This window comes from Amyelois transitella, chromosome 13 (genome assembly GCF_032362555.1).
Source record: "Amyelois transitella isolate CPQ chromosome 13, ilAmyTran1.1, whole genome shotgun sequence".
NCBI lineage: Eukaryota > Metazoa > Arthropoda > Insecta > Lepidoptera > Pyralidae > Amyelois > Amyelois transitella.
Window position 1 is genome coordinate 4958477 of NC_083516.1, and position 27595 is coordinate 4986071.

General features: G+C 35.5%; 3 protein-coding genes across 3 annotated transcripts; all 3 read right to left on the reverse strand.

Annotated features, from left to right (window-relative positions):
- Positions 1-1350: 1350 nt before the first annotated feature.
- LOC132902420 (exonuclease GOR-like) lies at positions 1351-2731 on the reverse strand. Its single transcript, XM_060947397.1, has one exon. It carries the CDS (start codon positions 2729-2731, stop codon positions 1532-1534), a length of 1200 nt encoding a protein of 399 aa, XP_060803380.1. The 3' UTR covers positions 1351-1531.
- Positions 2732-4846: 2115 nt separating this feature from the next.
- Positions 4847-16854, reverse strand: LOC106140936 (uncharacterized). Its single transcript, XM_060947209.1, has 15 exons — positions 16739-16854; positions 16467-16611; positions 15849-16139; positions 11999-12121; positions 11378-11526; positions 10926-10958; positions 10470-10557; positions 9801-9953; positions 8888-9038; positions 8327-8543; positions 7886-7945; positions 7159-7285; positions 6688-6827; positions 6281-6393; positions 4847-5272 (listed from the first exon to the last, which is right to left on the reverse strand). Exons 1-15 carry the CDS (start codon positions 16784-16786, stop codon positions 5161-5163), a joined length of 1950 nt encoding a protein of 649 aa, XP_060803192.1. The 5' UTR covers positions 16787-16854; the 3' UTR covers positions 4847-5160.
- An 825-nt stretch (positions 16855-17679) lies between these two features.
- On the reverse strand, positions 17680-26869 carry LOC106138064 (uncharacterized). The gene is made up of 15 exons (XM_060947211.1): positions 26822-26869; positions 26463-26607; positions 25394-25684; positions 24575-24697; positions 24158-24306; positions 23133-23165; positions 22399-22486; positions 21700-21852; positions 21282-21432; positions 20071-20287; positions 19850-19909; positions 19363-19489; positions 19025-19164; positions 18627-18739; positions 17680-18032 (listed from the first exon to the last, which is right to left on the reverse strand). Exons 1-15 carry the CDS (start codon positions 26867-26869, stop codon positions 17918-17920), a joined length of 1953 nt encoding a protein of 650 aa, XP_060803194.1. The 3' UTR covers positions 17680-17917.
- Positions 26870-27595: the final 726 nt, after the last annotated feature.

Below are 27595 nucleotides of genomic sequence, written 5' to 3' on the forward strand. Positions count from 1 at the left end.
TTCATTCTACAAAAAAGGGCAATTCGAGCTATCTACGGTCTAAAACAAAGAGATTCGCTCGGAGATTTTTTCAAATACCTAAATATTTTAACATTGCCCTCCCAATGCATATTCGATAACATTATACATGTTAGGAAAAACTTAAGACTCTCAAAAAGTAGGTGAATGTACCTACTAGTAGATCACTGCGGAACAATTATAAGTTGTCGATTCCAGCGCATCGGCTGGCTAAGGTAGGGAAATCGTTTCTGATTAATTGTATAAGATTTTATAATAAATTACCAAAAAGTGTTCTTGAAATGAATGATAGAAAATTCAAAAAGTACATTAAAGATGAGCTTTGTAGGTCAGCACGGAGCTTATCAAACATGTGTGGCTCGAGCTTGACATAATGGCCTCTTAAATGCTTTTGCATTTTTGACATGGTGTTGACATAATTTGTACAGTATGTACATATTTTATATTATCTTTATCTTTATCTTTATTTGATGAAATATTCGTATTAATATAATTAGTTCAACATTAATTCATTCGTTTTTTTTAATGTAGACAATGTTCATTCGTCCACGATGAAGTTTTAACAGATCTATATTTGTAAATTGACGTCCGATGAAAATGCTGCAGTGTAGTTTGTTCCACCGCTTATTCTACACATGCGCTTTGGAAGCGGTTGTAGTTATAATTAGATTAAGTGATGTGACGTCAATAAGTGACACCTTGTATCCAATTTTGAAAATAAAACTATTCTATTCTAATGCGAAAGTTTGTGAGTATGTCAGGATGTCAGTATGGATGTTTGTTACTCCTTCACGCAAAAACTACTGTCGCTTTTAAGGGAAATTTACATTACCAGGTAACTAAATTAACCCTGTAACGGAAATTTCTCTTAAAAGCGACTGTTCTATGTGGCAGTATTGATAACAAGGGGCGGATGGTAGCTTGTAGCGATTGCCGAAAGTAGTAAAATGTTTTAATCTTCATAACAATCTTAAAGCCATTCATAGTTTTGAAAATGAATGGTCGGTAGGTACACTTCATCCTTTGTTCAAAGCCTTACTATAAATAGCACGAGTGTGTGCAATAAATAATAAAGTATGAATACATTGAAATGAAACATGAACTTAATAATAAAGCACATTTATTCTTTGGGTATTTCCATTTTGCAATATTTTTTCTACATTTATTTATTATCAGTTTTAAATTTTACATAACAAAATAATATTGTTACAGTTAACACCTATTATTATACCTTAATATATATATAATTTACAATTTTACTTTTACATAGTTCTAAACGTACTTTGCCAACACAAAAGTACTTAAACACACTTTACTTATACTGTGCTCAGTAAACAATAAAATAAAAATAAAGTACATATACAAACTCTACATTTATTTTAGGGGGCAAGTCTTAGCTCCATACTTTGGTGTAAGTTCAGAACTGTAGGGGTTTACTATGTAAGTTTTTAGTCAAAATCTCAATCAAACAACATTTATAGCTTTTATGCAATTCGGAGGACATATGACAAAATCAGGCGGCACAGACTAAAGGGTAATAAGGTTCGAACGAGTATAACTTATTTGAGGTTGATTGGCACTCTCTGAGCATTTGCTCTTCTTTCACTTTCAGTAATATTAAGTCCATAACTGCTTGAGCATCTTCTAAAGCCGAATGGCCCGCACTGCTTTGCTGTATATTCCTTCCTAATAATCCTTTAGATAGATCACGTAGAGAGCGACGCATCGGCAATCCCCTGGCATGAGGATACATTGCACAGGTGTCAACAACTGCTGTATGCAATAATTTCAACACTTTGAGATCATTTTCCAGGGCATGTCCAACCAATATAGTATCCGTGCCAACAAATTCAAGAAGATCATATTGTACATCTTGCAGTGTCTTAGTCGCGCGGTCCAAGACACGCGGCCTGATGCCTGAGAATCTGGTGTTATAACAAAGTATTGGCGCACTTGGTCTCACGTGAGTTTGGTATACAACGTGGCCATTCACATCTATCACCGCCACACTGGCTAACTCCAGTCCTGCGGTTGTATAACACATCTCTGTGTCTATTGCATACACCCCTCCGCGGGGCGAGTGTGGGCGCACATATCCTTCGAGTGGTCCATTTATACCCGGCTTAGTTCCGCTCCATACGTGATAAAAGCTAAAAGTACAGCCTTTGGAACCAAATCCCTTATTACAACAGGCATAGTGTCCATCGACTACACGACCCCAATGATAAGAGCAGAAACTCTGGGTCAAATATTTGCCGTTACGTGTCATATGAAAGACATTATTGCACCGAACACATAAGCGTTCCACTTCGTCCGTTACTTGTTCACTGTCTGAGCGTAGAGTAGAATTCGATAAACTGACGCCACTGTCAGTTTGCGATCCAGGCACAAATTCGGGCGCATTGAGGTTCCAGCAGGTGAATACTGTAGGCCGCGGCGGCGGTGCATTCACGTACATCACAGCTTTTGTAGAGTTTGGCTCGATTTCCACTGGGTAACCAAGCTCCCACAGCTGTGCGCGTGAAAGTAGATGGGGTTCTAGTGCCGCAGCTAGTTCCTCAACGAAGATGGCTTGCGGCGGCAAAGCTGGCTGCGACGACATGAAGATGTCCTGCACTGACAGGGGTGACGGAGGCCTCGCTGGTGGTGCCGGCGTACAGTTCTTGATCTTTTGCACACGCTCTATGATACTGGCAGTGTCTGCCGCAGACATTGAACTGTCGTGACAGAACCTATCGTATAAATGTTCGCAAAAGTGTTGCATCTTAATTAAGAGAGAGAGTAGAGTTGAACTGTGATACGCTAAGTCGCTTGCTCGACTGCTCAACGAATAATGTTCTGGTTGAGGGGCGCAATACCTTTATACGTTGCAACCTAAGTACATATTTAACTAATGCCATTTTTAAAGACACACCCGAATTTATTACAGGTACTTAGATAAGGGTAATTAGGGTCAAATCTCAAAATCCTGCTACCTGCTCTGTAGTAAACACCATAATGCCCGGCCAAGTTTTCTAATATTATACTTTGTAAATGATGTACTTTGTAAATGATGCATAATTAAAATACCTATATCATATTTGGTTGATTCACGTAGGCATACTACTTAACCAGATACACTTTTTATCCTACAGAAAAAATGTATTCGAATAATAAATAATGTTAAAGGGACAGATACCCGCAAACCACAGTTTCAAGATGCAAAAACATTGACTTTACCCTCAATATATATTTGTGAGGCAAGTAAATTCGTAAGAAAATATCCAGAATTCTACAACAAAAAAGATAATTTATCCAAAAATAATGCGACATTTTTTTTTATTGTTGTTCTATTTAACATAATAGCCGACATAAACCTGCCCGCCGTTCCATATTATTTTAAAATTGCGATGCCCAACAGGGTTCATATTGTACCTATTTATAAGCAGCAACTGCTAATACAAATAAAGTTTAATAGTTATTATTAACTCAATGGACTTCTTTACATTTCTGCGAATTAGACTGTAAAATATTTATGTTGTACTCTGCCGCAACGCCCCCTCTTGAAATTTTTGTTCTACCTATGCAATTTAATGTACAACAGAAGAACATTATGTACAAAAACAATTTAGTATGTACGTACAGTAAATTTGAGAAAAAATGATACTTTATAGGGTGCTGCTAGAGACTATACTCTACAGCAGTGCCACTCAGAATACTTACTTATATTTATACTAGAAAGCTGAATTTTGAGTTAGACGATGTACGAACGTTTATTAGTATGTACGTGCGTAGTACATTAAATTGCCATAGGTAGAACAAAAATTTTAACAGGGGGCGTTGCGGCAGAGTACAACATAAATATTTTGTTTGTTATTAAAGAAAAACGATATCTGGGGATGATGATGAAAACGAGAGTAAAAGTTATTCATTTATTTGTTGCATGCTCACATTTCGATTCTTTCTATAAATATAAATATAAATATAAATATAAATAAATATAAATATATACGGGACAAATTACACAGATTGTGTTAGCCTCGAAGTAAGTTCGAAACTTGTGTTACGAGATACTAACTCAACGATACTATATTTTATAATAAATACTTATATAGATAAACATCCAAGACCCAGGCCAATCAGAAAAAGTTTTTTTCTCATCATGCCCTGACCAGGATTCGAACCCGGGACCTCCGGTGTCACAGACAAGCGCACTACCGCTGCGCCACAGAGGCCGTCAAAAACTATAACGCTAAGTTCTGCCGCAATGCTATTGGTCGTATAAGGCATCTGACGGATGTTGAAACTTCTAAGCTAGTACATTTTAGTTATTTTCACAGTTTAATTTCGTATGGTCTACTGTTTTGGGGAGCAGCAGCAAATATACAAACTATTAGGTATTGTTATACAAAAAAAGGGCAATTCGAGCTATCTACGGTCTGAAACGAAGGGATTCGCTTGAAGAATTTTTCAAAATCTTGAATAGTTTAACATTGCCCTCCCAATACATATTAATAACTAAACTTACCTGGTAATGGAAATTTCCCTTAAAAGCGACTGTTCTATGTGGCGGTATTGATAACAAGGGGCGGATGGTGGCTTGTAGCGATTGCCGAAAGTAGTAAAAACTTTTAATCTTCATGACAATCTTAAAGCCATTCATAGTTTTAAAAATGAATGGTCAGTACTTTTTTACTAGTTGCACACACTGATGCTATTTATTGTAAGGCTTTTAACAAAGTTCATCCATTGTAAATATAAATAGCATGAGTGTGTGCAATTAGTAAAAAAGTATGAATACATTGAAATGAAACAGGAACTTAATGATAAAGCACATTTATTCTTTGGGTTTTTCCATTTTGCAATATTTTTCTACATTTATATATTATCAGTTTTAAATTTTACATAACAAAAAAAATATTTTTACAGTTACACCTAATTAGTCTCATTTTTAAAACAATTGATATATATTTTTTACAATTTTACTTTTACATAGTTCTAAACGTACTTTGCCAACACAAAAAGTACTTAAACACACTCTACTAATACTGTGCTCAGTGAACAATAAAATAAAGTACATATACAAATTATCAGAGATTAACAATACGAGACGAAACAAATAATAGAACCTTATTATTATAATTCATAAAGTTGTCTCTACATTTATTTTAGGGGACAAGTCTTAGCCCCATACTTTGGTGTAAGTTCAGAACTGTAGGGGTTTACTATGAAAGTATCCTTCATTCTTCCGGCCATGTACGTAAAAAATATGTCCCTGTAAAAAATGCATACTGAAATAGGTAAAATCTTAGTGAGAAATGTAAGTACATTTCTCAGTAAAGTAGGTATGTGAGGTAGCTTTGGTTTAATTTTATGGGTTCTTATTAGATACGTACTTATGCATCTATATAAATTAAAGTGAACAAAATTTCAGCAACTATCATTATTTAAGTATGTTCGATCTACTTTTAGTGGTTAATAAGACTTAAGACAGCTTTTAAATCCATAGGTAAAAAACATGTCGGTGAACTTGGCATAATAACTTTCAGCATGTCAAAGTTTTGTAGAGTTCTATTCGCATCCGCAATATTTCTATAGTTCCTGATGGTTTTAAGAAAAAGTTCTAGCAAATATATATTTTTAAAATTTTTGAAAAAATGGTATGCTAACTATCCGGTAGCATATCAGTTCAGACCAATGCAATTTTACTGATTGTAAATTATTCATTAGGATCACTCTTGTAATTCTAGGTATTTCTAACAAAAAGTTCTCGCTTATTTGCTTCGGAAAACATAATTATGGGAACCAGACGGTATGATTTTACAAAATTGAATAATATTTTTTTACTATTACAGAATAAAAAACTTTCTCGTTTTAAATCTTGTAGGCCAATTCAAAATAAATATTGAAATAAAAAATGTGTGAGAATAAAAACAAGCGTATGATGGATGAAAGTTTAATTTAACGGTATAAGATAAAATTCTTTAGTTAGTTAGTTTAACTAATAGTCTAGAAGTATAACTTATAAAAATCTAAAGCATAACAAATTTAACAATACAGAACTTTTTCTAAAAACCATCAGGAACTATGGAACTATTGTGGATGCGAATAGAACTCTTACAAAACTTTGATTTGCCGGAAGTTGTTATGCCAACTTCACGCACACGGTACGAACGCCCTCCAAAACCTCACGACACGCCATGGTATGGTCATTGCCCAGGCAAGGAGGGAATTCGTAAGTAATAAGTTTATCGCACATTTTTCTCTTTCTAAAGCAACTTACAGGAAAGGTTTATTCGGATAAGCGTCGTACTTCATCGTGGGCCACCACAAACGTGTTTGGTGAACTTGCTTCAATCTATTTCTTGTTGAGAAATCATTCAATAAGAATACGAACTGTAAACAAAAATATAACCCAATTCATCACAACTTGTGATAAAAGTATGGATAATTGTTAAGATAATTTGTTTAGATTAATTAATTAATTTCTTTATTTATTGTTTTCTGTGTTTTCGTATTTGAATCTCTCGACCAATTTACGAGTATATGTATACGATATGTATGTAGTATTAAGAGTAAGTAGATAAAGTTCCGAAATAAAAATCAGACATCTTGAGTGGAAAACGTGAGAAAATCTCGTGTCTTCCATTTTCAGGAACAAATGATAATATAATATGGCTCTTTACAAACCAATTCTTGCACTTGTTTTCGATAGGCCCAATTCATTCGTTCCAAATGTTTCGCCGTGAATGGAATCCTGCCAGCTCGGGCTCGGAAGTCGACATGTTTTAAATCGAGCCATCTCCGCAGAGATATTAATTTCATTTGTTCTGAAAAAACCACGCGTATGCCACGTCACCTGCCACTGCTAAGATGTCAAAATTCCTAATAGATCTCAAGTAAACAAGAACTAAATCAATGTATGATGTTAATATTTATGTGTCAACCTGGATGCGCTACTTGGTATAAACGATCCTCTTTGATACATATGAATCCTGCCTAGTTTAGCGGATTGGAAGTAGACAAATTCAACCTTAGCTATGGCCATCGGACCTGCATTTTGCATTCATCAAAGTTATCCTAAATTGTCCCCTTACTTCTGCTAAAACAGCATCCTAAAATCTATCAAAATTATATTTGAAAATAAAAGCATTAACTTACTATGATCAACAGCAGTAAGATTGCCATTTATTCGTTTTCTTACCCACTCCTGTAGATTGTTTAATAAGTATGCTCTTGGTAAATGTGGTATTATTAAAGGTGTATCCGAGAGATCTGCTAAAAACGCCTGAAACATGTAAAACACTTTAAAAACCTACACACATTGTTTGCTCCATTATGAACATAGGGTTCAAATCAAATCATTTATTTGTTAGAATACAATTTTTACAATCAGATGGTCACGATATAATTAAGTACATGCATTCTGCCTTATAATCAGGCGTACAAATATTTGGATGTCAGTTATCTAAATCCTAATTTACAATCAGCGCTTAATTAAAATTCTGTTACAAATAAGTTAAATAATTTAAAATGTCATCTTAATATCAATGTTAACTACAATAATATCACCGTTGGCGCCATTGGAAAAACTCATCAATAGTGTCAAAACATTTCTCTATGAGCCACAACTTTAGTTCTTTTTGAAACTTTTTTATAGGAAGTATTTTGATATCGTTTGGAAGTGCATTGAATATCTTTCCACACATTGCATAGCAGCTTCAATCGTTTTAATAATAAATTCCGTTTTTTTATATTGATCACAAAACAAGTGACTAGAATAGATGATTATAGGATTATTTCAAAATTCTTCAGGATGTAGAAACCGGTGAAAACAATTAGAGCTTTAGACTATAGCAAATAATAACTATAGAAATGAAATACTTACAGCCAAGAGCTCTTTTACTTTTAGTCCAGAAACTGATATTGTAGGCTGTGAATTTACCGGCTGTAAAATATGTAAATATTCGTTAATATAATTGGGCATTGGGTTAATAATTTATTGATTTGATACGGATACGAAAGAACTATAATTTGATCTTCGTGCATAGTTTTTGTTTTCACTTCTTACTGAAAAAATAGCCTTACCAAATAGACCGTCTTAAAATCACATACAAACATAAAATCACGCCTCTTTTCCGGAGGAGAAGCAGAACTACATATTTTCACTTTCTACAAGCTCTGCATACTTGTTTCGCTTCATCCACTTTCATAGTTCTCGCCAGCACATCCCTGATTTCAATCAGGTACATTCGCCTAGACCTTCCCACTCTACGGTTCACACACTTTATTCACACTTCTTTTAATCGATTGTCGGAATCCTTTATACCGTTGGTTCTGCAGACTTGACAGCCAATCTGACTGTCTCTTTTACGAAGTCTTCCATTGGATCCATCTGGAAGACTTTGGCCTTGTCTATCCAAAAAGGTCCATGTTTACCAGCCGGATAGAAATATTTTTCAGCCGCTTTCCCTTCTTGGTGAAAGTCGTAAAGATGTCCGCATTTACATTTTGACTCTTGTATGTAGTCCATCACTGGTTTCTCCCTGATGGTGAATGTTCTTTTAGACAAATAAAAAATGCAGAAATGTTATTTATTGCTTTAACAATACACTTGTCACGCAATGTAACTAAAGTAATTGGTTCACACAAGACGTATACCAAATTTTAATTTTTTTTGCAACTTTCTTAATACTTACTTACTAATGTGAAACGTACGCATAAAATATAAAAAGCGATTTTTTTATAGGCATCTAACTGATGATGTTTCTAACAGGAATAGAACATTTACATACCTAACAACCTTGTTGACATATATTTTATTTTGCAATCACAAAGGAAACTGAGAGGCAAAATTGCGAATTTAATAAAATTGAAACTAAAGAGTAACCATTTAGCCAAACAGGTGCACTTGGCATCGCACTTTCTCTTCATGTCCCTAGGGAACTTCCAGAAACCAGCGATGGTAGTCACGAACTCCGCGCCCACGGCCACCACTCCAGCGTTGATCGGAATGTATCCCGTGGGAAGGATGGCAACGTCTATAAATAACCAATAGATCCTTATCAAACATGCTTGAAAACGCTCTATTCAGCATTGGAAGGAAAAGTAAGATTTATCTTTATACAAACGCGTTGAAAGAAATTGTCGTCATTGTTTAACTCGTCGATTGCTACAACTTATACATTCATCCCTTCCTGCGTCCTTCAGTATTTGTGATGGAAAAAATATTATATTTTAAATTAGAGCAGTAGGTTGACCGGACAAATCAATATGTTAAACGATTAGATTTGAAAATATTAAATTTGTTTTAATTTAAATAGAGCTTACATAAAATAAATATATCCTATACCTTTTTAAGTAATTTGAACTTTTTTATAATTTAAAGAAAACTTTCATATATGACTCAGATGTTTATCTCTTAAGTTCTGTGCTTACTCACCCAAATGGATAGGTAGACTGTTATATAATGCATTTAACATGTTGAAATAAAATTAAGCCTAATGACACATTTTTCATTTACTCTCAACCTAACTTATATTATAAATTCGAAAATAAGTTTGTTTTCTTCAAGCGATATCTACTGAAAAAATCTTAAAATGTTGCATATATATAATTTCTTAATAAGTCTCGAAAAGGATACAGGGTAAAAACTATAGTTCCCGTGGAATTTGAAAAAACCTATATAATTACTTTTGTAAGTGGCTCTAAATTCGCGTGGGCAAAGCTGCGGGTAACAGCTAGTTCTTATATAAAGAGTTGTAAAAAGTTTCTTATTTAAAGTCGTATAAAAAAATACCCACTAGCCAATAAGTAGTTGGGTCTTCCACCCGTGAATGAAACTCCAGCTACGTGAAACTGGACGTTTCTGTACGGAGTTTTATACTTCTGTTTTGCTTTTAACTTGAGCATTTTCAACTTGTTGACGTAAGCTGCCATTTTAGGGTCGGTGTTTCCTGGAAACAGAAATTGAAATATTAATGAAACAATAGTGGCTTATTCCAGTCTTACCAACAAACCATTTGCTAGCTAACGAAAAGTATATACTTATTAGGAGGATGGAAGACGTAGCGAAATGTGACAAAAGGAATAGGCACATTCATCTAGTGCAAGTAGACATATCTTGATCAAATTAAGGACGTCCTGGTGAAGGGTCAGGTCAAAAGTGCCCGAAACCGCCGAGCTTGCATGAAGAGAGTTATGAATGTGGATGAAGCAAAGGAAGTATGCAGGGATCGTGGCAAGTGGAAAGAGGTAGTCTCTGCCTACCCCTCCGGGAAAGAGGCGTGAGTTTATGTATGTATGTATGTATCTAGTGCAAGTTTCCATGCTGGTAGCGAAGAAAAAATATAAAAACTTATTTGAGTAGGTGGGCTATAAACCTATCTTTATCTGAATCTCAATTCAATCGTTAGAGATAAAAACGTGATAAATCTATACGTGCGTTTTACGAAGAGAATTTAATTACTCACGCAATGTACTCGGTGGTTCCCAGAATTTATAATTACACACCCTTTCCGATTGTTGTTCTTTCTTATTCCTCTCTTTTCTTTTTGCCATCTGAAAATATTTTGTATTTTGTCTTCTATTTATACCGCTAAATATTTAGATCCATATTCAAATATTACGAGTATTTGATACTTTTGTCAATTTCCTATAGCATATGTTTATTGTATTATCATTGTTATGTGATTCTGTTATCCGGGGTTAGACGACATGAAGATCGTGCAAGAACTTAATTTTGCTTGGTAATAATTGAACCGTAAGAAAATATTGAGAAATATGAACTTTTAAGGAAAAAGAGTTTAAGGAAGGCGTCCGAGACACAAGCACTTAAACCATTGGGAGGACCGATCTATTTTACCTGTTATTTTAAAAAGCTACAGAGAAACACCAAAATGGAAGTATTAAAAATAGTGTATACTTACAAAGGAGAGATCCTTGCACAGAGCAGTGTAACTCTGAAAGAAAGAACAAGATTGACATTAAACAGTTTATATATTTTTATTTCTTAAAATTTCCTCATGAACTACTTTTATTTTCGCGCAAATATCTATTAATAAACACCGTAATTCGTTGGATTTAAAATTGAAGCAGACTAAGATTTGCTACGACGGTACCGGACTCGTAGTAGCTACGAACGTGGTCGCCACGATACTCGTAGCAACAGGGCTTAGATGTTATTAGCAATGTAACCCGAATAATTGTGTTTTATATTTTTTCGCTGAATAAGGTGAGCAGTTTAGTAAAGAAAATTGTCTGTACGCGTTACGAGTATACGAAAATAATTCAAGGGAGCCAAGTTTCAGGTAAAATATTGCATTAAAAATGAAGCTTTTGGAACGGGGTTAGTTCATGAAATAATTTTAAAATATTGTACCTCTTCGCTTCTTAAGCGAAATTTATAATCAAGTTCTGGTGGTGGCGGCGGTTCTTCATTACCAGAAGGGTGCTTGCAATAAAATGGTACATACATTTGCTGTAAATATTGACCGTATCGACAGTTTGGCGTGTAGCTCTTCTTTTGAGCTGAAATAATAAATCATCTCTTTTTTATCTCTTTTTTCTATTCTTTACAAAAAATTACTCATTATTAGAATGATTGTGAGGCTAGAATAAAATCTATATCTATACTAGTACACACATAACAAAATTGTAACTGGTCGACGTCTGTACTCGAAAGACATTGCTTAAATATCTATGAGACCCACAGAAGACAAAATATATAATTTTGGATTTATAATGATTTGTCTGTGTTTGTACTCGCATTACGTGAAAACTTATTGCTCCGTTTTAAATTGGGGTTTTAAGTCTAATCCAAGTTTCTTAGATAAGTTAAGCTTGGTCCAACTTAGAAACTGGTATACAACATTTTCTTCCCCCATCCCTCTGAGAGGACAGTACAGGGGGTCAGCTTTTCTGTATTGAAATTGTTAGTGAAGGTTTTTGCCGAACGAAGTCGTAAATAAATAGGTACGAATAGATCTAAACAAATAGTTACGTTTCGGTGGTGGCGGTGGCGGGCGTTTCTTAAGCTTCACCAATTTCTCCAGCCTACTTATACACTCCTCTAAGTCGATGCATACTAGAGACGACAACATAATCATTGCGTTCATGCTGTACGCTGTAATATACCAAGATTAACAAAATAACTGAAACATATCTAAGTTATGAGGAAATAAAATAAGTGTCATAATATGTTATATGTGTAGGTTCCCTAACTATGTTTTGCCTCACCGTAAGATACCGTAATAAATATTTCGTTATTATTTGTCATTTAAACAAATTCCTCTTTAATGTAAATCCCTGCCAATCTAAGGTCTGCCGCGCCGATGGATGCATGGCTAGGGGCGAGCCTAGTCTCGAGCGTGCCACTTCCGCCATGGGGTTGGGCGACCCCCAGGTAATGGCTAGCCTTACCCTGGCATGCGGGGCTCTGCTGGGGCGGACAAAATTTTTCCCTAGCGTCTCGTGGGAATCGCATGGATGCAAATTTTTTTTTGAAAGAGCACCTAGATGGCGGCGATGGTGTCCGCACCCCATCACGTCTCGTTCCCGGCGGGAGCGGTATGCGGTCTGCTGAAAGCCGCTTTGCGACGATGAATGTAAGAGGAGGAATGAAGGATAAGATTGAGGAAGTATGCCAGATGATGGATGAAAGACGTTTGGATGTGTTGTGCGTGAATGAAACGAAGCGGAAAGGATGCGACGCGACGCAGCACGGCCCTTACACGGCGTATTGGTCTGGAATTTCCAGTACCAGCCGAGGCTGTCAAGGGGTCGGTCTAATTCTTTCTGCACGAATGGCTGAGTGCGTGAATGAGTATGAGTGTGTCAGCCCTCGTCTTCTATGGATTAGGCTGAAAGTTGGAATCACTCGGATCTTCGTTCTAGGTGTTTATGCACCTTGGGATGTGGGTTCGAGGGGTACAACATCAGCAAAAAGCGAAAACGAGGAGTTCTGGAATAGTGTAAGAGAAGTATTGAAAGTTACCAAGCCAAATGAGAAGATTATTATGTTAGGTGATTTTAATGGATGGGTGGGTGTAAAGCGTGATGGATATGAAAAGGTGCTTGGTGCGTTTGGTGACGAAAAGGTGAATGATAATGGAAGAAGTGTATTAGAAATTTGTCTAGAGTGGCATCTTTTTGTGTCGAACTCAATGTTTCAACATAAAGAGATCCACACCTACACAAGAGTGGAAGGTATTTTAAAAAGTATGATAGACTTTGTGATTGTAGATGAAAGATTGAAGAACAAAGTGCTGGATACCCGTGCATATCGCGGTGCTGGCATTGACTCGGACCATTTACTGGTGATATCCCGGATAAGGGGTATCTTCAATCGCTGGCGGCACAGGGTAAGGGAGCAAACCAGCGCTTTGGAAAGAGTAAAAGTAGAAAATTTGCAAGATATGGATGTAGGTAAGAAGTATATTAATAGACTGAAGGATGAATTTGAAGATTTAGAGGAAATGAGCGATATTGAAGATGGATGGAAGGAATTTAAAGAAAGAATTGTGAAAGTAGCTGTTGAAGTGTGTGGTGTAAGTAGAAGAAGGAAAGGAAAAAATCACAAAAATGCGTGGATGAGTAAAGATGTGCAAGAACTTGTGCGATTAAAGAAGAAAGCATGGCTGGATTTGTTAGCAGCAAAAGCTAACTTAAGAATGCAAGAGGTTATAGATGAAGATGTGAATGAAGCACGTAAGGAATATAAGAAAATGAAAGATTTGGTTAAGAAAGCTGTGATTAGAAAGAAAGAAGAGTATAAAGAGGATTTTGATAAAAGGCTATCAGAAGACTTTCAGTCAAATCTGAAAGTATTCTGGAAATCCGTAAGGTCAGCCCGAGGAAATACTATAACCAGAGAGCTGACTAGGATCAGATGCCAGGATGGTAGCGTTGTGAAAGGAGAAGAATGTGTACTAAAGATATGGAAGGACTATTTTGAAAGTTTATTTGAAAAAAAGGAAGGAAATAAGAAAGATTTCTGCTATAGCGAAGAAAAAGAGAATGAGATGGAAGGCGAAATTGAAATGTTCGAAATTGTGGAAGCACTTAAGAGTATGAAAGCGGGAAAGGCTGCTGGGTGTGATAGAGTGTCGGTCGAGATGCTTAAAGCAGGAAAAGGCGTAGTAGCTAGTCAGTTGTACTGCCTTTTCAATTTGTGTTGGAGAAGCGGCCGAGTACCAAAAGATTGGTGTAAGGCTGTTATCGTGCCACTTTACAAAGGAAAAGGGTCACAGCTGGACTGCAAAAATTATCGTGGTATAAGCCTGCTTAGCGTCGTCGGCAAATTGTATGCTAAGGTATTGATTAATAGAGTCAGGAATGAAACTGATGACAAAATATGGGATGCTCAAGCGGGATTTCGAAAGGGAATGGGATGTACTGATCAGGTCTTTTCCTTGCGGTGCATAGCCGAAAAGTTTTTGGCCAAGAGTCAAAAAGTCTATTGCACATTCGTAGATCTGGAAAAGGCCTATGACAGAGTTGAGAGGAATGAATTGTGGTCAGCACTTTCTATGCATGGGGTGAGCAGTCTCTTAATACGAGCACTGAAATCCTTATAATATGAGGATTCGAGTGCTTGTGTCAGGATAAACGGAGCGCACACTGAGTGGTTTAAGATTGAGAAAGGCGTTAGGCAAGGATGTGTTGCGTCACCGTGGCTGTTCAACCTATTTATGGATAGCTGTTTGACAGATTTGAAAGAGTCTAAAAGTGGATTAAGGATGAATGAGTTACTCGTCAAATGTCTGCTCTATGCCGACGATCAGGTTATACTGGCGTCATCAGCGGAGGAGTTACAGGAGATGGTAAACTGTATGCATGAAGCTTTAAAAGAGAAAGGAATGAAAGTGAACGTAAGTAAAACTAAAACACTGGTTTTTGAAATGGAGAAAGAAATGACAGCATGTAATATTTTGATTGGAGGAGAAAAAGTGGAGCAAGTGAAAGAGTTTGTATATCTAGGATCAAAGTTTACATCAGATGGCAAGTATGATAGTGATATTGAAAGGAGAGTGAACGCGGGGAACATGGTGAATGGAGCTTTGCATGCCTTTATGAGCAGTCAGAAACTATCCAAAAAGGCTCGACTGGCTGTGCACAGGGGCGTGTTGGTCCCGACATTAATGTATGGGAGTGAAAGTTGGGTATGGCAAAAGAAGCATGAAAGCAGAATAAATGCAGTGGAAATGAGAGCGTTAAGGAGTATGATGGGTGTGAAATTGAGTGACAGGATAAGGAACAGCGTGATAAGGGAATGTTGTGATGTGAAAGAAGATGTAGTTACAGGAATAGAAAAGGGTATGTTAAGATGGTTCGGTCATGTGGAGAGGATGAATGAAAGCAGGTTGACTAAGCAGATATACAAGGAGAGTGTGGAGGGAAAGGTCGGAGTGGGAAGACCTAGACGAACGTATCTTGATCAAATTAAGGACGTCCTGGTAAAGGGTCAGGTCAAAAGTACCCGAAACCGCCGAGCTTGTATGAAGAGAGTTATGAATGTGGACGAAGCGAAAGAAGTATGCAGAGATCGTGGCAAGTGGAAAGAGGTAGTCTCTGCCTACCCCTCCGGGAAAGAGGCGTGATTTTATGTATGTATGTATGTACAAATACCCTTATGTTGTTACGATATTGTATGCCCCAGTTATGATAGCTTAATAGCCACATATAATAGTGTAATTAATAAATACATACATACTTAAAATCAGGATCATTTTCCCGGAGGGGTGGGCAGAGACTACATCTTTCCACTTGCCACGATAATACTTCATTAATTTCCTTTAATTACTCACATTAAAATACCTACATACTATACTTTTATCTATTTTTATACTCACTTGTTCTTGCCTCACTGGGCGGAGATTTGTATAACGCGGTATAAAGATTCCAAATAAAAATACCCGCGTCTTCGACACTTTCTAACATGGCTTTCATGAGCATGTTTTTAGATATCTTCAAGGTAATACCAAGGTCTGATAAGGATTTCCGAGTCCGACTAGGCAGGTCCTCAAGTAAATCCTGATGGATGCTAGCCTTCAAACCAGCTAGGACTTGCCGTTGGGCATTCGAAAGTTCCATATACCATGGAGGCCCAGCTTCATAATTAAGCCTTCTTAGTTTTCTTTTTTCTATAATTATGAAAACGTAGTTAATTTACAAATAAGGACAAATAAATCACAAAATATAGGTAGCGACCTTGAAAGTACTCCAAAAACACTTATTTATAAAATAGTTTAACAAATTAGCTATTTCTAGTTCTAGATATGTCATCGTGTCGAAATCAAATCGAACTAAATTTGGCTCGTGGGGTGTACGTTCTAGACAAATAAAAAACTGGGATGATATAAAAAAATCCATAAAAACACAAGTATTCTCCACGTCCATGCGGAAAACCGTCTTTTGACTTTTTAGCCATACTGTTACTGATTCTTTGTAAGACATAACCATAAATGTACCTTCGCAGTGATAATGATACTTCAAATCTTTTAAATACTTAAGCCATTCTCCCACTTTCTCATTGTATGGTTTCTTATCGAGATTCGCTACCATTTCCTTTTCTAAATAGACCCATGGCGGATCTTTTTTGGGATCGTATAAGAACTAAAATAATCAAAACATTTATTTATTATGCGTCAGTCATGTTATCACATTTTTGTTTTAGAGCATACTTTGAGTAAACCATTCCTTACTGCACATTAAGTTAATTTATACAGAAATTTTGTCTTACCTTTTTTTCTAAGAATTTTTGCACTGTAGGCATTTTAAATTTCCCCATTGTAAAAAAATACTGACAATTTACACGAAAATTAATAAAATAACTTAAATTTTGATAATAATGGCTAATCAAAATTATAATTTCGAATTTTGACTTCACATGGTCAAAGATGACCTAAGAAATAATCAAAAGAAATAATGATGTCAATTAACAACGTGCCTCGTGTTTTTTTTTTGTTTTCTTCTTTTGCATAAACTAAGAGTGGCCAGTTAATTTTTGATAGTAGGTACCTATCCTATCAAAACTATAGGTAGGGTATGTTATGTAATCCAAATTATCCTACCTGAAACTGTTTCTTAATGATGACTTTCTATCACCGTTGCAAAATTCGTTAGCAATAAAACTAATGAAAGTGCCTTTATCATTCAAAGAAAGTCACTTGAATATAGCCCTGATAGGATTCAAATCTTGAAACGGAATTACTGGAACGTGTCGACATTCTACTCGCCAAGGAACTTATATAGGTTTCAAAAAAAAACTTTTTTGTTCCCTCTATTTGTAATGAGTAAACTCAAAATATTTTGGTTGGAATTTGATAAAATTGCTTTTGCTGAGAACGTGCCATTTTCCTCTCTTATGTAAATAAGTACTTACTGTATATTTTATGTTAGCTAAACGACTGTCCTTTTGAACACGGGAAATTTTATGCTGGTTTATTTTTTTGCAATTTGAGTTTACCTACCTACTTACTATATCAGAGAAAATCGTACAACTGTGAATAATCATTTATTTCTTATAGCTGTTTTACAAAAACTATATCACATTTTTTAACAATTTCAATATTCTGATTGACGTTACAAACTTCTACTCTTACAACGCGTGATATTAAATAGTTCTAAACTTGGAAATAAATATCAATTGCTTTTGACTTTACTATTTTGTCCAAATTTCTAAAATACATCATGCTATCTTTAAAACTGTAACATTTTTTAAAATAATATGCAGTCAATATTTAAGTTATTTTCCAACTTAGGCATTAACAAAAACAATAATATACCTACATGCACCAACTTCACAAAAATTCACAAAACTACAACATATATTTACATTATTAAAAAAAAAAACACAGAATATAAAAATAGTACATAAAAGGACAAATTGAAAAATTTTTACTCGGGGCAGAGTTAACCGTTAATAGTTCAGGGGACAAGTTTTGGCTCCATATTTTGGAGTGTTTTCGGAACTGTAGGGTCTAACTAGGAAAGTGTCCTTCATTCGACCAGGCATGTACGTAAAATATATGTCCCTGAAAAACAAATTACCTTTTGTTGCTCTTTATTTACTAGCATTTGCCCGCGGTTTGTCTACCGTGTAAATTTTGAGAAAGCAAAGAAATAATGAAGGTTCGAGACAATATACATACATATAGTCACGTTTATATCCTTTGTGGTGTAGACAGCCAGCAGTCTTAAAAAGACTGATATGCCGTATATGATACGTTCAGCTTTTTGACTTGGCTTTTTGGCTTCGAGACAATATATTGTATAAAAGGTTTAGTTAGGCCATTATTCTAGGGTCATTGCAGTTAGTAGTTCTTTTGCAAATTTTTCACGTTTTAGTAAAAAGGGCATGCCTATACTATCTTCGCGAATGATCACATCTACTACGTCAGGAGTATAGAAATGAGAAAATTTTACCAGAGAAGTGGCAGTCAGCTCTAAAAGTTTCGCTTTCTTAACGAACGTTGCTATTATCGCGTCATTAGGTATGGGCTAGATAATCTCAACGGAGTGGTCATTAATTAGTCGATTGCCTAATAAACCAGTAAACGACTACTCCGTTGAGCCATTATTATAAATTAGTCGTTATCGAAACACGGTAATTATATCTAATTACTTACAGAAACTCTTTACTAGGATACGCGTCAAATTTCATTGTGGGCCACCATAGACGCGTTTGTTTAATTTGTTTTAGTTGGTTTCTTTTAGTGAAATCTTCTAACAATTTCCAGAACTGCGAGTTAAAAAATAAAATTAAAACCTCGATGACATATTTTCCACGAATTGAAACCACAGAGAAATATATATTTGGTGGCAAGGGTGCAGGTGCTGGAAAAACGCAAAGATGGATCCTGAGTTTTCCCAGTTTACCAGTTCTCGGCGACTAACTAGATTTTATCTTTTCACAGTCAAGTCTGCAACGTCTACAGTTAAAAAATTTTCCTGTTTTTTTTTTTTAAAACTAATATTTTCATTCATAATTCATTTTACATCAATATAAAAATACTTATGTTCTTACCAACACTTGCACTTGTTTGCGATAAGACCAATCCATGTGTTCCAGTTCCTTCAGAGTGAATGGTACCATGCCAGCTCTGGCTCGGAAATCTACGTGTTTCAAGTCCAGCCATCTTCTCAGGGAATACAATTTATTTTGTTCTAAAATAAGAGGAAGCAAATTGATAAATTTTTAATAAGAAAATGACGTAAAGACCGTTTAAAGTTCAAATCTAAAGGTTGCCTCCTCCTGCACACTTATTACTCTTTTCAATAATAGTGATGGAAAAAATAAAATTTTATCGAGATTGTGAGTAGTAAAATTTAATTAGTATATTTAAATATGACTATATAACTCACTATGATCCGTAGCCGTTAGCGAGCCACTAACTCGTTTCCTGACCCATTCCTGCAAGTTGTTTAGTAAGCATGCACCTGGTAAATGTGGTATGATCAGGGGCGTGTCGGACAAATCAGCTAGAAAGGCCTAAAATAAAACTACACATTAATAAAAACTTGCATGAAGACTACAATTAGAGGACAAAAATAAAAAAGTGAGCAGAAATACAAAAGAACTTTCATATCACGTGTGATTAAAATAACCTTAGTTTCGAATCTTAAAAGAAAAATCCATGGCACTCCTTTTTTATTTTAAATTGAATGTAAAAAATTGGAACAGAGGTATTTAAAATAAAATGGCATACGTTTTTGATATTTTTAAATCTTTGTTATTGAATGCGTGTCTAAAAAGTTTTTATAAGTGATGTAATTTTTTTCCAAAGTTCTTAGGACACCCAGGCACCTTAGTATTACAAAGAATTACAATACTCGTGAAGGTTCTACTTACAGCCAGCAGATCTTTAAGTTTTTGACCGGAAGGCGATATGGTGGGCTGCGAAGGTGCCGGCTGCAAAAAATTTTTTTTCAAACGATATGATTTGTTGCTGAGTGATTGATGGAAAAAATAAAACCTTTGTATAAATCTGAAAAAGTACCTTCGCAATTAGGTTTGAATCAAAACTTGAAGTTTAAAATACTTTTAGAAAAAATGCTTTAAATCCACGTTACCGTAGGTTCTCCGGACTCCAAAGCTTCTTTGACCGTGTCTTTGATGAAGTCTTCCATAGGGTCCATCTGGAAAATTTTAGCATAGTCGACACTATAAGGCACATGCTTTGTCGGTTGGTAGAAATATTTCTCTTTAGATTTTCCTTCGTTATAGTAATCGTATAAATGTCCGCATTTACATCTCGACTTGTATAAGTATTCCATGACAGGCTTATCCCTGAAAAGTTATAAGAAAAAATTCATATTTGGACTGGAATTAACTGGCATTTCCTTCCTGCCACCTTCCTGTAAATTTTCATTTTTACGACGTATTTATTCACATTCATTTGACGACCTCTGTGGCGCTTGTGTGTGACACCGGAGGTCCCGGGTTCGGGCATGATTAGATTTTTTTCGGATTGGGTCTTGGATGTTTCATCTATTATGTATTTACTATAAAATATAGTATCGTTGAGTGAGTATCTCGTAACACAAGTCTCGAACTTACTTGGAGGCTAACTCAATCCGTGTAATTTGTCTCGTATAAACTTATTTTTATTTATTCCTTGTCTTCTCATATATCTATACTAATATTATAAAGCCGAAGAGTTTGTTTGTTTGAACGCGCTAATCTCAGGAACTACTGGTTTGAATTGAGAATTCTTTTTGCGTTGAATAGACCATTTATCGAGAAAGGATTTAGGCTATATAACATAAAGCTAAAAAGAATCCACTACAAAATTTTCTCCCTAACCGTGTTGTTACCGACTGGAACAAGCTTCCTGCGAGTGTCATAACTGCTCCTTCAGTCAATTGTTTTAAGAATCAGCTAGACAAACTTTAAAAATCTCCAAGCATCAAAATTCACACGCATCAGCTTAATGAGCTGCTAGTGTATTTAAAGTATATAATAATAATATAACATCACGCTGCAGCTATTAGGAGCGAAGAAATAATGGAAAATGTGAAAAAAAACGGGGAAAATTATTCATCATTGAGGGCTTCAATGATGCCCAAAATAACTATTTCACGAGGACGAAGTCGCGGCCACAGCTAGTTGTCCTATAAACTTGGAATCACAGGCGACGGGCTAATCAGCAGTAATCTGTCTCATTATTTGAATATCAATTATATCATTAAGCCAAACACCTGAACGTGGCCTATCAATCTTTTCAGGACTGTTGGTTCAGTCTACCCCGCAAGTTTGTATCATTATTTGAAAATGTAAATACCATTTAGATAGACAGTCGCACGTAGTATCGCATTTATCAATGACCGGTCTAGGATACTTCCAGTAGCCGTGCAGAGTGGTCACGAACTGCGAACCGATGTATACTATGCCAGCATTGATCGGAATGAATCCCGTTGGTTGTATAGCAACGTCTATCAAACGAAAAAGAAAAAAAAAAGAATAAAGAAGTAATAAAAGTACTAGGAAAAAATCATCATGTCTCTATTGTTTCCGGTTTTATGTAGTGATGTTTTTACCAGTTAGTTATCACGTTATAGGCGTGTACATGTATATATTATACACGGTGTGTATTTATATTTATATCTTGGCACATATAGGTACAAATAATAACACAAATTTGATCGCTGAAGATTCTACAATTATGGGTTTGGGGTCTCTTTGTTCTTCTTTATACTAACTGGACAAAATGTAGTTCGGTCTTCCGCCACTGAATGACACTCCAGAGACAAGGTACTGGACATTTTTGTAAGGCGCCTTGTATTTTTGCACTGCTTTTAATTTTAACATCTTCATTTTTCCGGCTAAAGCAGCCATGTTTGGGTCAGTACTGCCTGTAAAAAGTTTTTGATTCATTAACATAGATCCTTCTATTATATGAAAATTTCCTATACGGGTAGAAAATAGCCTGAATTATCAAATACATACTAAGTACTTTATATTTCGAAATTCCCACGAGAACGAAGCTCCGCAGTTATAAACACTTTAAATTTATAACTGTAACAGAATGTCTCATTAAAATGTTTTGCTGTGGTACATATAGGTAAGTATAATGGTATCAGACGTAATTTTAGCGTGAGGGAAAAACATCATAAGAAAAATGCATTTTTAAGCAAATGGATATGTAACTACGATCCATTATGGGTTATATCGCAAAGTTGCGCAGTCAGACGGAGTCGTAGTCACCACTACAGGTGAGATGATCATGCAACCGGGACTTTGGTTAACCAGGAGGATGATGATGATATCGGTTTTAATTTTTACAATTAATCTTACTACCCCAGTACAGATACAGTGAATGTGGTTGCCTGGCAGAGATCGCATATTGCGATAAGGCATACTTTTGTGCATTAAAGTTATTTAAACCAAAGGTTACTAACGAAGGTTACTCGGTGGCTCCCAGAACTTGTAATTACAGACCCTCTCCGTATTTTGTGCTCGTTTATTTCTTTCTTTGCGTTTCTCCAACTAGAACATTGTTCAATAATTTAATTACGACTCTCACAAGGGAACGGTGGTTAGACAACAACACCGATGATCACTTATTTTTGTTGTACTACCCTCACTGATTACGGATTTAGCATAAATATTTTATAACAGGTCTAGCATACATTTAAGGCATATTTAATCCAAAACATAAATTTTTTTTCGTGTTGTCGACAAAAGATGAAATTGTTTTCCCTTGAATTGTAACATAAATTTACATGAAATATTTATTTATTTATTTAAGCTTCATTGCACAAAATACAAATGTATAGCACAATTCGCGGACTTAATATATATCTACTTCTTCCTCTAATTAATCTTTTATAAATACAAGCAGTTAAAATCTCTGGCTTATTTGATCTAATGGACCCCAGCAAAAGCAAAATGAGAAACAAAAAATGCTAATTGGCCTACTGAGATTATTATGATATGAACGCACTGTGTAAAGGTGACATTTACAAGTCATCATAGATGAAATTATATTTACAAAACCGACGAGCCTGCATGAAGAGAGTTATGAATGTGGATGAAGCGAAATAAGTGTGCAGGGATCATGGCAAGTGGAAAAGATGTGGTCTCTGCCTACCCCTCTGGGAAACAGGCGTGATTTATGTTTGTATGTACTTACAAAACTGAGATCATTTCGTAAAACTGTATAACTCTGAAAAAGAAAATTATACAAAAAAGTTATTGTTATTGGAAATACGAAGGTTAAGGTTATTGAATTTACTCAAATTTCCGTAAATATTACAAAGTAGCTGGTCCCTTTGGCTTCCACATCACATATCCAGATCTTCTATTTTTTTTTTGTCGCCAAAAGAAAATTGTCATCAGGTTGAACAATTTGTTAATACGTCTTTCCCATAATTCGGACAGTTTAGCTGGTCTGTAATAGTTCTGCATCAGGTGTTCCAGATCTTCGATTTTTATACGATAACAGAAAATGCTCATATAGCTGAACAACTTTTGTTAAGATGTCTTTTTGATATTGATATCTATATTTCCTATAGTTTAGCCGAGCTGTTATGGTTTGACATCAGCTGTTCCAGATTCCATAATAAATTATACTCATTATGTTTGCCAGGCATAAGAGTTATACAACTAAAAAGTTTCATTCGAATCCTTTCAGTAGTTCCGGAGATTAGCGTGTGCAAAAAACATACAAACAAACAGACAGACAGATGTATTGATGATTAAAGTTTTCTGTTAGACCCTAATGGTTAACTGATAGAAATATTGTGCTTCATATCCCATACTTTGTACAAAAGTTAGTTACATACAGTAGGAAAATTAATAGAAATCTATATATTAACCAAGCATATCGGTCAATAACCGATAATTCTAAATATAGAGTTCTAAAACACCGAAAGCTTCATCGAAATCGGATCTAGAAAAATTACCACGAGCTATCTACGGCGTAGACAAATCATAGCGTATCGTAGAGTATAGAAGATATAGGATTGTCGTCATCAAATCTTTAGGCGCGTATTACAGAGGTTGAAGGTAATGCCTGCCTTCAAAAACGAACCATACAATGGTAGGCATCAAACTAATTTGTTAATAAAATTTGAGGTGGGCACGAGCCCCGACTCCCTACTTTCCCGTCCCCCTGGGGATTTTCTTTCTTCTGTTTGAGCTTTTCATTTCACTTACCTCTTGGCTACGAAATCGAAACTTGTAGTCAATCTCAGGTTTGCGTTTTTCATGAGGCCCAGAAGGATGATTAGAGTACAGTTGTAACGGCGCGGGTTTTTCCAAGTAAACGCCATAACGACAGGTCGGTACAACACTCTTTTTCTGTGCTGCAATATTTCATAAACGATTTAAATCTTGAGTTCAGTAAGATTTTTAAGAAGTTTCTTTTAAACACTAAAAACTTGCGAATCTCCTTTGTAAAAATTACTCGTAGGTACCAAGATAAGTACCTATACTCTTATCATCGCTTGGAATTTAGCGGAACAAGTAAGATAGATAGATAAATAAAGATACCTAATATTAAAAAAATATAATAATAAAATATAAAAAGTAAAATAAAAACAAATAATTTTAGATAAAAATCTGGTACAATACGTTTAGGTGCACGCGGAGGAGGAGGTTTCTTCAACTTCACTAATTTTTGCAGTCTGCTGATGCATTCCTCTAGATCGATGAATACCAAAGATGACATCAAAATCATCGCGTTCATGCTGTAGGCTAAATATATATGTTACTGTCATGTAACAGTAAACCCACATTGCGTAACTTGAGTAAAACAACATAAAATAATGAATTTTCAGAAACGGTTCACGTTCTATCTATATTTTTTTTTATTAATTGTGTCTTAATTTCGTATGAATATAATTAATATCCGAGTTCGAATATATTTAGTACTTATTTAAAGAATAGAACTTCTCCATCACTTGGATCCAACATGCCATGGATGTCGTAAAAGCCGAGGATATGCTATAAACATGAGATTTTCTTTCAGGCGATGGGCTAGCAACCTGTCACTAATTGAATCTCAAAGGATTCTGTCATTAAGCCAAACAGCTCAAACGTGGCCTATCTGTTTTTTTAAGATTGTTGTCTATGTCTACCCCGCTAGGGATGTAGACGAGATTATATATACGTATGTATTTAAACTTTATTGTCCAAACTAGCTTTTACCCGCAGCTTCGTCCGCACAAATTTAGCGCCATCTACAAAAGAATACGAATACGTTTTAACCGGAATGAAACTTACCCTATATCCTTTTCAAGACTCTTAATTACATATATGCGAAATTTCAAGAAGATTGGTTACTTTGAGACACACTATCTTAATTTTGAATTTATAATAATAGCTGGGATACTGTTTGTGAAAGCACAGTGGCACTTATTGTGAAGAAAAAAACCTTTTTACACAACTCACATTTTCTAGGCTGACTTGGTGGCATATTAAAATAAGCAGTGTACAGGTTCCATATGAATATACCAGGATCCTCTGCGCTAGTCGCCATAGCATTCATGAGCGTCGTCTTCTTTACCTTCAATGTTATACCGAGATCAGACAATGATCTGCGAGTGCGACTTGGGAGGTCTTCCAGTAAATCTTGGTGGATTGAGGCTTTTAGACCTTTCAGAATTTCTCTCTGATGAGTGGACAGTTCTATATACCATGGAGGACCAACCTCAACATTAAGCCTTTTTAGCGCTGTTCTTGCTGTAAAAAATCGATCATGAGTATTTTGGTAAGTATAAGTACTTACTCTTATAAGCTCCCAAATGAGAAAAAACTATATGACGTATACCCAGGAAATGTGACTTATATACATATTACGTCTTTATTCCGAGAATCGAAAATTCGGAAGATCACGTTCAATTAGACTAACAAGTTCCTCAAACTTTTTTATGTCTAGACCCCTTGTCATGTTGTTCCGTGTTGGGTAGATCCCCTACTTACCTGATATTCATTTCCTGTATCCTACAACTTACACAATTTTATAAACATATATAATAATTTTTATCTTCCTAGGCATTTTTATAAATAATGTGTTTTAATATTATAAGATAGTATGCTTTAAGTTAATAGGTACTGTCAGTGAATGTGTTGAGATTCACTATCGTGGACCCTCATTTTCATTTCATGGACCCCCAATTTTTTTTTCGCTGACGTAGACTGGTTGTCATAGACCCCTAAGGGTCGATGTAGACCACTTTGGGAATCACTGAGCTAGATGCTCCAATGGTGGAATCAGATATTAACAGTTGCTAGCTCATCGCCTTATCAACCTTATCAGTTACCTACTCTATATCAACTCTCTATCAACAGGATAAAAGTTTTAATTGTGGAAACTGGATTATGAAGGTCAAAAACTTATGAACTACCTACAAAGTGAAGAATTGTCAGTACGCTCTTTGCGACATCATCTTTTCAGAACAAATAAATAGATATGGAAACATCAGAAACATGATAGTTATGTGGTGACTATATGTAGTACCTTCACAGAACTGGTAATATTTTAAATCTTTTAAATACTTTAGCCACGCTCCTACTTTTTCATTGTATGGTTTCTTGTCGATGTTCGCAATCATTTCATTTTCTAGGTAAACCCATACTGGATCCTTTTTAGGATCGTAGAAGACCTGAAATCGCAAATATCAATAAGTATTGATGCACATATCTACAAGTATATACATAATACATAGGAAAGTCTAAAAGCCTCTTAAAGGTATAAACTGGGCTATTCCCACAATTCCCACACCAATTGTATCCGGAATTTTATACTCTTTTTTATGATGGAAATGGTGTTGGTGTCCTTTGAAATATTAAAAGTTAGGTAGTAGTTTAAGTAGGTACCTTTTTATCTAAGAACTGTTGAACTGTGGGCATTTTAAACACCCCCATTTTTGCGAATATAGCCTCACAACAATAAAGAACAAGTGGCTCTAGTGAGGTAATGCCTGGTCACTTGACCCCTCACCTCTCGATGCTGCCCGTACTCGGCTACTACACAAGCTGAGTGGCCTGAATCAGCTGTGCATGCTTTGGACAGAGAGGCGAGAATGGGGTGTTCAAAATCATAATTTCTGACAATGTTACATAATTGAAAACCCCAGTTTTCAACTCGTCCTTTTATATTTTTTATTTGGTTTTCATAAAAACCAGGACGCCATTTTCTTGTGAAGCGTCTCGTCCATTTAAAACACAAATTTTGAAATCCTGAATAAATAAAAACCCAATAACTTCGAATTTTCCACAATCAGACTTTACATGACGGTCATTATAGTAAAATGAAAGTTGTCAGAGGTGTTTTATTAAAAGTTTTTATATAACCAATCAGTGACCAGCCAGTTTTACTTCATTTCTTCCAGAACCTTAGGTTAGGTAGCAACTAGGTTTTTTATGAAATACCAGCATCCGCTTCTTCCACTTGGCTAAGTCCCAGTTACGTTTAAGGAAATAAACATACCTACAGTAGCGTCCCAGTACATTTTTGATCTTATAATGTATATTAGGATAAATACCTCTTTTTTTCAAAAAGTTGGTCCCACAACTGATAGAAATTTACGTAATAAACATAAATTAGTCAATCATTTATGGGGAAATGTATACATTTTATAATAGGTTTCC

Coding starts and splice junctions, on each gene's coding strand:
- LOC106138064 (XM_060947211.1), bottom strand. CDS start 26,869: ATGGGGGTGTTTAAAATGCCCACAGTTCAACAGTTCTTAGATAAAAAG. Junction 21,433..21,699: donor ACCGAACTACATTTTGTCCA/GTTAGTATAAAG, acceptor TTCGTTTGATAG/ACGTTGCTATACAACCAACG. Junction 18,740..19,024: donor GCAAACAAGTGCAAGTGTTG/GTAAGAACATAA, acceptor TTTAACTCGCAG/TTCTGGAAATTGTTAGAAGA.
- LOC106140936 (XM_060947209.1), bottom strand. CDS start 16,786: ATGGGGAAATTTAAAATGCCTACAGTGCAAAAATTCTTAGAAAAAAAG. Junction 16,612..16,738: donor AAAAATTCTTAGAAAAAAAG/GTAAGACAAAAT, acceptor TGATTATTTTAG/TTCTTATACGATCCCAAAAA. Junction 9,954..10,469: donor GGAACCACCGAGTACATTGC/GTGAGTAATTAA, acceptor TTCTGTTTCCAG/GAAACACCGACCCTAAAATG.
- LOC132902420 (XM_060947397.1), bottom strand. CDS start 2,731: ATGTCTGCGGCAGACACTGCCAGTATCATAGAGCGTGTGCAAAAGATC.